This window comes from Chrysochloris asiatica, unplaced genomic scaffold (assembly GCF_000296735.1).
Source record: "Chrysochloris asiatica unplaced genomic scaffold, ChrAsi1.0 scaffold00014, whole genome shotgun sequence".
Lineage (NCBI taxonomy): Eukaryota > Metazoa > Chordata > Mammalia > Afrosoricida > Chrysochloridae > Chrysochloris > Chrysochloris asiatica.
In genome coordinates this window covers 23,239,890-23,252,610 of record NW_006408532.1, presented here as the reverse complement: position 1 = coordinate 23,252,610, position 12,721 = coordinate 23,239,890, and the positions used below count along the sequence as shown (strand labels likewise).

The window sequence follows — 12,721 nt, the reverse complement described above, 5'->3', positions numbered from 1 at the left end:
TATGGAATGCATTTCCCACTTACTATCAGATTCAGTGCCCAGACTATGCTGGGGAAGCTGAGGGCTGACCTTACCTCGCCCAGTAGATAAACATTCTTTTCTCCTTGCTGATAATCTGCATGTCTTATTTCATAGATCACAGACATGGAAGAGTACATCCATGCCATTGAATTTATTCAACTTTTGTATAGCCCCAAAGAAAGCTTCTCATCTGCTTCTCAAAGCCCTTATTAGTCTTAAATCTCCAAATGGACTCATTTCTTTATCTTTTCAAAGACATTAGATTTTGATAGTAGAAAGTGTTAAGAGATGGGTGCGGTGCCTCAACAAAGGGGAACAGTAAAAGCCTGATTTCTGCTTGCAAAATGCATAGTCCAGTTGAAGGGACTGGTCATCATGTGAGGAATCAAGTCGGCTCTGAATCTTGGCTTCCCAGACCTTTTCATCATCTGGAACGCCAGATAAAATACAGATGTCCTGAGCTACAAACAGCACCAGACCATTTTCTTCTTGTCTGGCACTGCCTATTAAATGTCTGAATGCCAGACAAATTCTTTTTCAGCATTTTGGTTCAGCTGTAATTCACGGAAGATATCCCAATTGGGATTGAATATATTTCTTCCCAGCCATGCCTCTAAAATCGGCCTAGTGTTCTCTTTGGCCCTTGGCTGCTGGGTTTGTGATGGCCTCCAAGCTGCTCTTCCTTAAGTCACATGGCCAACACCGCCGTAGTAGACAGCAGCCCTGGACATCCCTCCTCATGCACCTGGCAAGACTTCTCTCCTGCTCTAGACTTATCACTCTCTCTTCCTGCATGGACCTCCTTTCAGCTGTTGTTGTTTCTACACTGACATGACCCTTTTTTTTTTTTTAACAAACCGTCACCTAGAAATCAAGTAGCATGCATCACTTGTTTTCATGGGCATCTCTGATTTTTCCAGCAAGAAGGGAATTTTGTTTTGAACAAAATGTCAGACATAGAGAGGTCATGCTGAAAGTGTGTGATTTCAAGGAAGTCTGTGATTGAGGCTCAAACCTGAGAAGGCTGCTTCTGAAGGCTCAGGTAAGAATGCCTTACATGTGGGTCTCTACTGCTTGATTCCAGACCCCCATGTTTCTCCTCCCTCCTTTCCTGTCTCTATCCTCCCATTCTTTCCCTCCAGCTGCAACTGAGGAGGACAACTCTTAAAAGGCAAGCTTGAATGGAGTTATGTTCTAATGTTGTTGTTGTTGTTAAGTGCTGTCGAGTCAATTCCGACCCATAGTGATCCTGTACAGGTGACTTTGCAGCCTGGCGTATTAACCCACAGTGTCACATCAGGACTCCTATGTTCTAATAATTAATCAAAAATATCAGCTTTGTTAGGATAAGCTTTAATACTTTAGAGCAATTCTTCCTCAACTGCGACAGAAGCTATTTTAAAATTTTTGAGAAAATGGTAGTTTGGGCCATATGCCTACATGACTCTCTTGACATATTACAGTCCCTGGGTAGTGTAAATGGCTAAGTACTTGTTCCTACTAGGAAGGTTGGTGGCTTGAACCCACTCAGTGGTGTTCTGCTTTTGAAAGGGCACAGCCATGAAAACCTGCTTTTGAAAGGACACAGTTGTACTATGCACACACGGAGTTGCCATGAGTCAGAATCCACTCTACGGCAACTGGTTGGTTGGCTATTGGTTGGATTCCCCCAAGTCTAACTCAGTGTCAGACCACTAGCAAGCTGCTCTTTGGACTCCCCCTGCTGGTCAAATGCCATCCACAACTTCCTACCCAGACAGACTCCAGGGAAGAGCTCAAACTTAATTCTTCTCTAAACTGTTTCGCTGTCCAGTTAATTTCTCTGATATCTCAGAAGTAAGGGTTAAAGAGGGAGGGGGCAGAGTAGGAACTTAGACCCTAGGATCTCTTTCTTGGGAAATACATACCATTCCAGAATTTGCCTTCCACCTGGGACTGGTCAGGACGGACACATTTCCCATAAAGCAGCTGAAATCCTTCTTGGCAACTGCTGCATTCGTCATAGGCAAGACCTGTGCAGGTTTCACAGTCTCGGTGGCAGGGCTCACATTCTCCTATTTCTGGGTCACCGTAGAAGCCAGGGCCACATTTTGTCACACAACGGCCACCTACATAGAAACCAGAGAAGAAGTATGAAGGTAGAACCCTTGGCAGCTTAGCTTAGTGCTTTCTGGGCAAAGCCAAGCACTGAAGGGACAGAAGGGAATCTTAGGAACATTTTTGTTTGAGTCTGTTCGTACAAAATCTAAGAGCCCATTAGCTTATTTCAACCAAAGAGTGTGTTTTAATAAACCCCATACCTTATCTAAGTTTTATTTGGCCATCAACTCAAAGAGTTAAGAAATAACTCAACATTCTTGTGGGCTTGAACAACTATAAATCAAATAAACCTCTATATAGAGAGCCATTGAAGATCACCATGGGCTCTCTGCCCATTCTCTCCCTCACAAATGAAAGTACACTGAATCATTAGCTCTTCATTTGGAGGAATCACAAGAGTAAGTAATTGAGAGTAAGTCAAAAAGTATTGCAACAAAATCATAGAACACTTTATTAAGCAAAATCAAAATGTGACACTATTGTTTCTCAACACATCTTCCATCTAGGTCTCTCCACTTTTGAAGGCAGTGTCTCCAACTCTCTAACCCTTCCTGGAAGAATTCTTTGTTCTTCCATTTACTGATGGCAGTTTTGGCATCCTCAAGGGACTCAAATAGTTTTCCTTTCAAATGTTTTTTTGAGTTTTGAGAGCAAAACTTTCAGGGGCAAGATCAAGCCTGTAGGATGGAAGGGAAAGTTTTCTTAGTGAGATTGTCTCATAGGACAGTCCTTGCTACGCTTGAAGAATGAGCAGGTGCATTGTCACGATGGGAAAAATATCCTCAGTGCAAATTTTCTGGTCTTTTCCTTCTCAACACAGCTTTCAATTTTCTTAAAACTTCTTTATAATAAACCTCATGGTTTCCTGTGTCCGTTCAGAAATATCTATCAAGATTATGCTTTTGGAACAACCCCCCCTCCAGCCAAAAAAATATCATCATAACCTTCTAAGCAGACTGCTCTGCCTTGAATTTAACTGACCAAATAGATCCCTTCAGAAGCCACAGTTTTGACAGGACCATTTTTTTGAAGTTACCCTAATGACATGAAGACAGGTGTATTACTGAGAGGACTTGTCTGCAGCCACCCACGATCACATAGACATGTTTAAACATGGTCTGTTTGAAATAAACCCATGCCTGTATGAGCTAAACCCTAGTAGCAGTATTCTTTGACTTATCCTTGCATTTCTTTCCAAACCGTCCATTTCCGTCAAAGTCAATGAATTGACTGAGGCATAACAGCACAAGAGGTCTTATTACTCTTAGACTGCATGGGAATATATAACAAGGATTAAGTCTCCAGAGAAGCTCCTGAGTATTCCAGGTGACTTCAGCTCCAAGAAGGAGCATCTTCAGGTGCCCATCTCCCATCCCCTGTCTTCCTTTATCCTTGTTTCCATCAACTTAGATATAAAATATAAATTATATCTTAAGAATAAAGGCAGAGTGAAGTCTTGGCTAATGGTTATTTTCAAGTCAAATTGAAATCTCTCCCTGGACAAGAGGCACCAACCCCTGCAGACCATAAAATCTATCTGGAGGCATCCTGCTACACTGGGAGCCTTTGTCACATTTTGTACAAGGCTAGTTTCTGGCTTACCTAAGAGGAAGAAGCCCTCTTCACACCAGTAGCACTCATTCTGGTCACAGTTGCCACAGTTGGGATTGCATTCTTTGCATTCAAACTCTTCACTGTAGGTTTTCTCAGGACAGGTTCTATAACAATGGTGTTTAAACCTAGAAGTAGAAGACATGCTGTGTTCTATGAGACTCGTAGACACTTTGTTCTATGAGACACAGTAGTAAAAGCATAGTACTATATAACGATGCATCTTTTTCAACAGAGATAGCTATTTGGATTTCATGGGAGGAAATCAAGTAATAAACCACCTCCTCTGCATCTCTGAACATCCTTGACCAGGGCAGCTGGTTGGAGGACAGGATGGGAAGAAGGGAATGCTAAGAAAGTAAACAGATATTCATGAAATACTGAATTATGTGCCAAGTATTAACTCATTTAAATCTCTGCACAATCCTGATGTGGTAGATTTTTCAAGGCTATATATCTTTACATGAACAGACAGCCTCATCTTTCTCCTATGGGATGGCTATTGGGTTTGAATGGCCAACTTTGTGGTTAGTAGCCCAATGACTAGTGATATTGGGATGCGTTTGTTTAATGTATTTATTTCTCAAGGGGTTTTATGAAAACACCCACATTAGTGTAATCATGGTGAATTTGAACAGCTGACAGGGCTGGCTCCAAAGTTTAACAGATCACAATGAAGAAGGCATTCAGAGTACAGTTAGACTGAAGGGATGCAGAATTGTAAGGACCAAAGTGGCGAATTCCTTGCCACTTCTGCATATTTGAGCTGAAGTTCTCCTTTCCTGGTCCTTCAAGAAATATTTTGTGCTTCCAACCATCTGACCTCACCAAGGAATGCCTGCAATTCAGCTGGGCATCTCTGGTCAAGGATTCTATGACAGGCAGAGGCTGGGTAAAATATCAACTATGAACCTGTTGACAAATCACTTTCCACTCATTAAATGTCATCTGGCCTACCATATGCTAATCAAACCCAAGGGCCTCTTCTCTATCTCTCCTCCCCTTTAGAAACAATAATTTCAATGGGCAGGCAGTCAATATAGACAATAACAGGTTATTATGAGGAAAGTTGAATTAAAGCCATAAGGTTAGGAAATGATAAGGCTAACTGATTATTTTAATGTGTTGCAGCTTGTTGGAATGTCTCTTTCCCTTCCATTCTTCCCACCCTCTTTAATATTTTAACAGCAACTACCAAGTCCCTGGAAACTGATGGAGGTGAAAAATAGTGTGGGTTACAGGTGGGGGTAGGCTCACTAAAGTTGGGGTGCCTGGATTCCACCTAGTATGATGTGAAGGGAATCCACCACCTCTGTGAGCTTCAATTCTCTCTTCTGGATACCAACATTGATCCTGTGCCCTTGGCAGTCTTGTTAGAAAGTCACAGAGATGGAGTGAACATGAGAGTCTCTGTATCACAGAACTCTCCAGAGCTAGCATGACAGGAAGGGATTATGCTGCCTGAGGATTATCCAGAAATTTCCTTCCTTTTATCATCTCCCTTCTTTTCTGAGTTTTTCCTCCAGGATGGCACGAATGTGTATTGGAAGGGAGACTAGAGTAGGAAGGGGAGGTGACTTTTGATACCAACTTTGATTTTGTAGATATCTATTAAAGTATATAATAGCAATGGGTCCCTCCTTGCTTCTGGAATAAGTAAGAGCTATGTATACCTTCAGCCTGAAGCATCGGACCCCATGCAGACATTTGAAAACAGCTTGCTTGGGCATCAGATATATGAGTAAGATCTGTCTAGAAACAGCAAGGTCTGAATCTTTGGAACCATGGCATGATTCCTAGACACCAGTGTCAGGCTGGGTGACTTCCAGGATCAAGAAATAGAGGGCCTTCTCTCAAGGCAAGAAAACAGCTGGGTTCCTATTGCTAAATCCAGGAACTGCTCATTAAGAGCCTGACAAGACTGAGTTGCTTCAGGCTGCAGAACCTCCTTTCTTTAATCACTGGATTTAGGATTAAGTCAGGAATGCTTAAACTGCAGAAAAGTTAGCACCATGTAAAAGACAGCCAAACTTACATGTAATACCCCTTAGCGCATGATGTGCAGGTTCCTGGACCATCTGGAAAAGAATTGTAACAATGAAAAATAATAATCACCAGGAGTTTGTCATTTGGACAAATGGATTGTGGAAAAGTTGTGCCTTGAGACAAATAATCTTTTGGGATGGTTTCATGAAATGTGTTGTCCAGAGCTGATATTTGAACAGATTGCACCATTTTTAATTAGTAACAAGATGTACACTGTGATTTATCTTTATCCAAGATAATAAAGAACCCTCATAAATGCTTAGCATTGACTTTCAAGGAGAAATAGGCCCAACTTATTGGGTCTTTATGCGAGAGAAAGATGAGGCTCTCTCCTCCCGCAAAGATTTACAGCCTCGGAAACCCTATACAGGGTTGCTACAAGTTGGAACTGATTCAAGGGCACTTAACAACAATAGCAATTGGGCCTTTGAATTGCAGATCAACAAACTGTTCACATTAAGAAGCTCTGGCTTCTCCTGAGGTAGAGGCATTAAGTACATATGTCTGCACATAAGCATTCAGAAGGGGCGTTAAGCTTCTGCCCCTCAATCATAGGTTTTCCACGAGTTACCGTCAGATTACATGCCAATCTGAGGGCGTGTAATTTGGAAGGATCGTTTGAAATCTGGGCAATTATCTTTTCCAACACAAATATCTGCTTTGTGTTCTGAACTCCTCCACAACCCTTTTAAAGAAACCGTGCTGTTCTCATTAAGTACAACGATTCAGTGTGTCCTGTTGGCTTTGAAAAGGATTCTTTCCTGTAGTTTTCAGGAGGTTTAAAGAGGGAAAAAGGATTTTGAGAGTTATCAGTTCAGTCTAGTTTTCTCACTCCTAGCCCTCCCAGCAACATGCAATCCCTGGATCTGATTATTAAGAGGATTCCGTGATTCATTTTAAGGAGCTGTGGTAGCATAGTGGTTGTGAGTTGGGCTCCTAATCTCATGATCAGCAGTTTGAAACTACCAGTGGTTCCAACGGGAGAAAGATAAAACTTTTTGTTCCTGTAAAGATTTACATCCTCAGAAACCCTATACAGGGTCACAATGAGTTGGAACCAACTCCACAAAACAAGACCACCAACCACCATAACTTATTTTGGTTCATGATTTTTGCTGCACGGTTCTTGTCACTTCTAGCAAGTTCTTTCTATTGTATAACCTATACTCCAGTCCTGCTCTTTCCATTTTAATAGAAGATAGGGAATAACTGCCCTTCTTTAAAGAATTCCTCTTGGCGTATGAAGATAGCTATGTTACTTGTACCTTAATTTGAATGAAATAAATCTGTGTCCCTTGAAACTTTTGCATAGCTTTCTTTCTCACCTATTCTGGGCTCTATTCTGGTTTTCTCCAAGACTGCCCCTTGTTGGTAGAGAGATTTGCCTAAGTCTTTCGTTACACATTCACCTGAGATCCACTTGGAGATTTTTCAAAATGGCGCCACTGAGCATGACACATAATATGATTCAAATATTTCACCAAAAAGTAGAAAGAACTCTAGCAGAGGCTCTGGGAATTAAGCAGGGATTCGCAGACCTTTTGGAAACAGGCTGGAAATGTTGCAGTTGTGAGAGCACTGAATTCCGAGTTGGGCTCCCTGTTTCCGGTCTGGCATTTTAATCTGGGCTTACTTCCCTAGGGTAGTGGTGGTTCAGTGGTAGAATTATCACTGTCCATTCAGGAGATGTGGGTACCATTCCTGACCAAAGCAACTCATGGTCAGTCACTACCCATCTCTCAGTGGAGTCTTGCATGTTTCTGTGATGCCAAGCAGGTTTCAGTAGAGCTTCCAGACTAAGACAGATTAGAATTGACTCCCCCAAATTAGTCAGTGGTCTAACCTACAACCTATCATGGGGTTGGCACAGGACTCCGCAGCAGTTTATTCTGTAGTACATTCAAGTTGCCAAGAGTCAAGGGCCAACTCACGGATAGCTAACAACAACAACCACTGTCTTGTGAACTTGTATTAACTCCACTCTACTTTATGCGTTCTGGTTTCTTCAGTCATAAAATGAGCAGGTTGGATGAGGTGATTGTTAAAGCTCCCCTCAAATGAAAGAATTTGAAGTTGATTTAAGCAAAAGTCAGCAAACTTATGCTTTATTGCAGCCAAACCCAGGGAGTCCCATTTGTTTACGTGTTGTGTGTGATCGCTTTCATGCTACAATGTTAAGTAGTTGTGATTGAGACCCAAAACATTAACTCTCTGCCCCTTTACAACAAACATTTGCTGGATCCTGGCTATAGCAGTATAGACTCATGACTTCATCATACCCCTTTGTTAGGTAATACAGGTGTAAATGTTATTATCTAAACAGCTAGTCTGGGAATTCTTAGGAAGACAACTTCGTATATTTAGGAAAATACCTTGTTAAACTACTTGGGGGAAGTTTAATCGGAAGGATGGAACGAGAGCCAAGACATTGAAGGAGATAGCCAGACTTTTTTGTAGGAGGCTGTAATTTGCTCATGAAAGTGAAATGGTTTTTATGTCTGGGTCAACATAGTTTATTACAGAGCAGCTAGAGCAGGACAACGAAGTGAACCATAAACCAGGCTAATGAACCATAAACCAGGCTAATTAAATGGAAACCAGGAATCTGAAACTAGAAAAGCCCATGAGAATGAAAAATTCCTTGGAATTCTTAGAAATTTTGGTAATGGCTTAATGCTTCCAGGACCCATAAATTTGGACCTGATTCCATCTTAATGGGGAGCCGAGGACCCATCGAACACCAGTGGTTCCACTGGGTAGCTTCATTTCTTGTAGCTAGTCTATTTTTGCATTGATATTCTTTTTAGTTTTCTTCCTAAATAACTTGCTATAATTCCATTTTTATTTGGGGAGCTGATTTTTTATCTGCCTGTCCCCAGTGAACATATTTGACTCTGACTATTTTGTTAATTTGACTAGGGCTGGGAACTTCTAATCCTGTGCTCTAATGTTCTGGCCCTCCCTCCCATTTAGGAACTTAATGAGCTTGTTCTCTGCAGGTCACCAATGAAAACGCTAGGCAATGTAATCTTGAGTTCAGGGACTTTCCAGTTCAATTGCACAGTGAATGTAGTAACTTTACATCAGTTGCATAAATGAATAATGCATAGAGAGGGAAATGTGTCTTATAACAGCTCATGAATGTCCATTAGTTTTTCTTATTATTACCAATTGTTCTAAAGAACAAGAATTACGGTAAAAAACTTTCTACCCCAGAAGATCGACAAGGCACAGATGCAAAATAGATATAGCCTGACCATTAAGTGGTTATGGGATTAAGGAAGATGGTAACAACTTCAAACATAGAAGTTGACTCTAAAGCCAGGTGGCATTTGGGTGGCAGGGAGACATGGCTTAAGAAGAAAGATGAATTTTCTGGGAGTACTGGTGTGGCGCTGTGGGTTAATGTGCTGGACTGCAAAGTCGGTTTAATCTGCAAAATGTCTTCAGTTTAAGCTCACAAGCCGCTCCTCAAAAATGCCATACAGGGTAGCTATGGGTCGGAACCAACTTGAAGGCATTTAACAACAACAACAACAACAACAACAGTGCGTGTATATTAGGTCTGTGAAGGGAGGAGTCTAAACTAACTCGAACTGTTAACTGTCTTGGAAGGTGTTATCCCAAGTAGAATGTTCAAAAAGTTCTGGCATTTGATCTTGTCAAACTTCTAAGCTGAGAGAGATATTTTGAGGAGAGATGGGGCAAGTTCAGTTAGAATTCAGAGAGAGAGCGCCTAACATTTGGAAAACACCCTTCAGAAACAGTTGCCAGCTTCCAGCTACTCACATTCTCACAAAGGAGATGTGTAAGCAGATATCTTTTCAGGATGGGGAGACATCCTGTCTCTTTAAAGAAAACTTATTTTTATTGTCCCTTTTAAGAGGGTGGGGTGGGAAGGACTAAAGTGTCAGCTTTATCCTGAGAGGCCTCACAATGCTCTGGCAACTTCCTCAGATTACTTGCAGACCATCAATACTAGAACTCATCATGAATCCCCAAGACCAAGGTCACTGCCATCACAAACACATTCGTTCCTGCCAATGCTATGTTCCATGGGCAATTTAGACTCTATGTCATTTTATTTTGTTCTTCATAGTACCTAGAGCCTTCATTGTTAGATATGTATGGATCACTGTTACGTTAGGATTTATGTGCATGTTACCTATGAAATGTATTGGATAGGAGATATTTTTAAACTTGAGATGGAACTAAAAAACACTTATTCAGAGATGAATAAGTCATTTTAATGGTTTGCATAATCATTGGCTCACATAATTATGGATATGCACAAGCTAAAATGCGTCTAAATGCCAAGCTTTACGGTTTTTCCTTTACGTTTGGAGTCCTGGTGTGGTGCTGTAGAATAAACATTAGACTGTAAGGTTGGTTTGAACTGCAGTTTAAGTGGTTCAAACTCACCAGTCACTCCTCGAAACCCTATACAGGGTCGCTCTGTGTTGGAACCGACTCGATGACACTAAACAACATCAGTTTATGTTTGTTTGTTTTTTCATTGAGGGGGAAGGGATGAAACTCTGGTGTCTTAAAGGTAACCCTTCATTGAATAATCTCATTAAGTACCAGAATTCACCATGAATTAGATATCATGTTTAGACAGACTTGGCTTTCTGCAAAATTATAGGGGAAAGTTGATTTGAGGTGTTCCTCCTTCCCTGTGGCTATTTCCTAAAATCTTCATTAGGTTTCTAGTCAGAACTTCCACATTGAAATCCACCTGTCTCATATCTCATTATTATATCGACAAGATAACTGCCTACCATGGTAGGCTAATGTGCCCTTGGGAGATTCCTAGGCTCCCCACCTATGTCTGTCTCTTCTTAGGTGTCCTATACTCACTCTGTAGTCTTCTTCTTCCTTGAGTCTATGATTTGAGGTGCCATCTGTAAGTGTTCCAGAAAACATCACTACAGAATTACAGTGCAGAATATCCTGATGCTTTCTTTCCCCAGGTGATTGCTACCTTTCCTTTTCCTAGGACCCACCAGACTCAGATTCATCTTGGCCAATGCCTCTCAAAGCTTAGACAAAGTATTATGTCAAATGGATACTCCATCCATACCTCGTACTGTCCTACCCTGACTAAACTCCAAGTTCCATCAATAACCAAAATCTAAAGCAGTAGCCTCTATAGTTTGTTTTTAAAAATTAGCATGCAGATAAGATATATGTAGGATAAGCATTGGACTGCCAACTACATGATCAGTGGTTCAAGTCCACCAATCACTTGTTTTTAAAAATTAGCATGCAGATAAGGATAAGCATTGGACTGCCAACTACATGATCAGTGGTTCAAGTCCACCAATCACTCCTTGGAAACCCTATACAGGGTCGCTGTGCATTGGAACAGATTCTATGGCTCTTAACAACAACAATATGTATGCGTGTGTGCATGAATTATGGAATTATTTTGGAACAATAATATTTTACACATGCTAAAGTAGGGCCACACAACCCTGAATGTGCCTTATCTCGACTGGTTAATACTTGGATGGGAGACTGCCTGAGAATACCAGGGGCTGTAGGCTTAAGGAGTTTTCGTGTGGTACTGTAGGTTAATGCACTGGACTGCAAGGTCAGTTTGAACTTCAAGGTCCACAGTTCAAGCTCACTAGTCGCTCCTTGGAAACCCTATACAGCACCGCTATGAATCAGAACTAACTCGGCGGCACAAAACAACAACAATAGCAAAGTAGAAATATGCGAATAATATAAAAATAATTATGAATATCAGTTTTATTTTTTTCTGCAGCCCACTAGGTTGTCTTGAACACCTCCATTTGAAGACCAATGACTCAGGCCACACCTATCCTAATGCTGTATTTGAACAAGAAACAGGTTTTACATTTGGTTCTTTGACATTATGCCTGAAGTATGATTCTCTGGTGAGTTTGCGTAGCTTCCTCTATTTAAGATCCCTCTCTCACTTGTCTTCCAATTCTTTCTCATTTATAGACAGATTATTTGATTTTCATCAGCTCATTCACCTAGCATTTTGGGGCTTGGGAGATAAGTGGAAACAGTAAATATGAAAGAAAGTGTTTGAATCATATGATTAGATTCTCTTTCCCATCTCTTTTACTGCTGTGATGTGGATTGAATTGTGTGTCTCAAAAGTATGTGTTGTAAACCCTAACCCCTGTATCTAGGATTAGAATCCTATTTGGGAATGTGTTTTCTTTGTTACGTTAGTGAGACAGTATCAGTGTCAGTTGTGTTGTAAGTCAATCTCTTTTGAGATATAAAAGCAAAGTCTGAGGAAGATAGATGTCTTGCCACACGGCGATCACCGAGGGACCAAGAAACAGAAGCTGAAGAAACAAAGGCTTTTCTTTCCCAGAGCTGGCAGAGAGAGAGAAAACATTTCCCTTGAGTTGATGCCCTGATTTCAAACTTTTAGTCTCCTAAGTAGCAAGAAAATATATTTGTTTGCTAAAAGCAATTACCTGTGATGCTAGATAACTAAGTCAGATTCTTTATAATTTTAGTACACAAATTTATTTTCCAGATCAAACTTTCTAGATGAAAATCACCAATGATCTAAACCCCATGAAAAACAACCTAAAAATTCACCTGTTGGGAGAAGATGAAATACATTCAGGTACATTTATATGATGCAGCTTTAAAATATTAAACTTCTGTTTCTCTAGAGTATTTATTGACATGGAAGATTTCTCATGAGACGCTTTATAAAAACAGATGTGTATGTACAAGGGACCATGGTGTTCATGATAGAGATTTTCCACTCCATGAGGGAGACTTGAGTCCTGGTGTGGCGCTGTGGGTTAATGCACTGGACTGCAATGGCAGCTTTACTAGCAAGGTCGGCAGTTCAAACTTACCAGCCACTCCTCAGAAACCCCTACGGGGTCGCTATGAGTCAAAACTGACTCGATGGCACTTAACAACAACAACAACAGCA

At 40.9% G+C, this 12,721-nt stretch overlaps 1 protein-coding gene across 1 annotated transcript in view; it reads right to left on the bottom strand.

The window, feature by feature from the left end:
* PCSK5 (proprotein convertase subtilisin/kexin type 5) overlaps nt 1–3,877 on the bottom strand; it is a 75,588-nt gene extending 71,711 nt beyond the window's left edge. The window contains exons 1-2 of the mRNA XM_006835006.1: nt 3,724–3,877; nt 1,929–2,129 (exon numbers count right to left, since the gene is read on the bottom strand). Of these exons, the coding sequence (XP_006835069.1) occupies nt 1,929–2,129; nt 3,724–3,877 (355 nt within the window). The remainder of the gene's footprint in view (nt 1–1,928; nt 2,130–3,723) is intronic.
* Nucleotides 3,878–12,721: the final 8,844 nt, after the last annotated feature.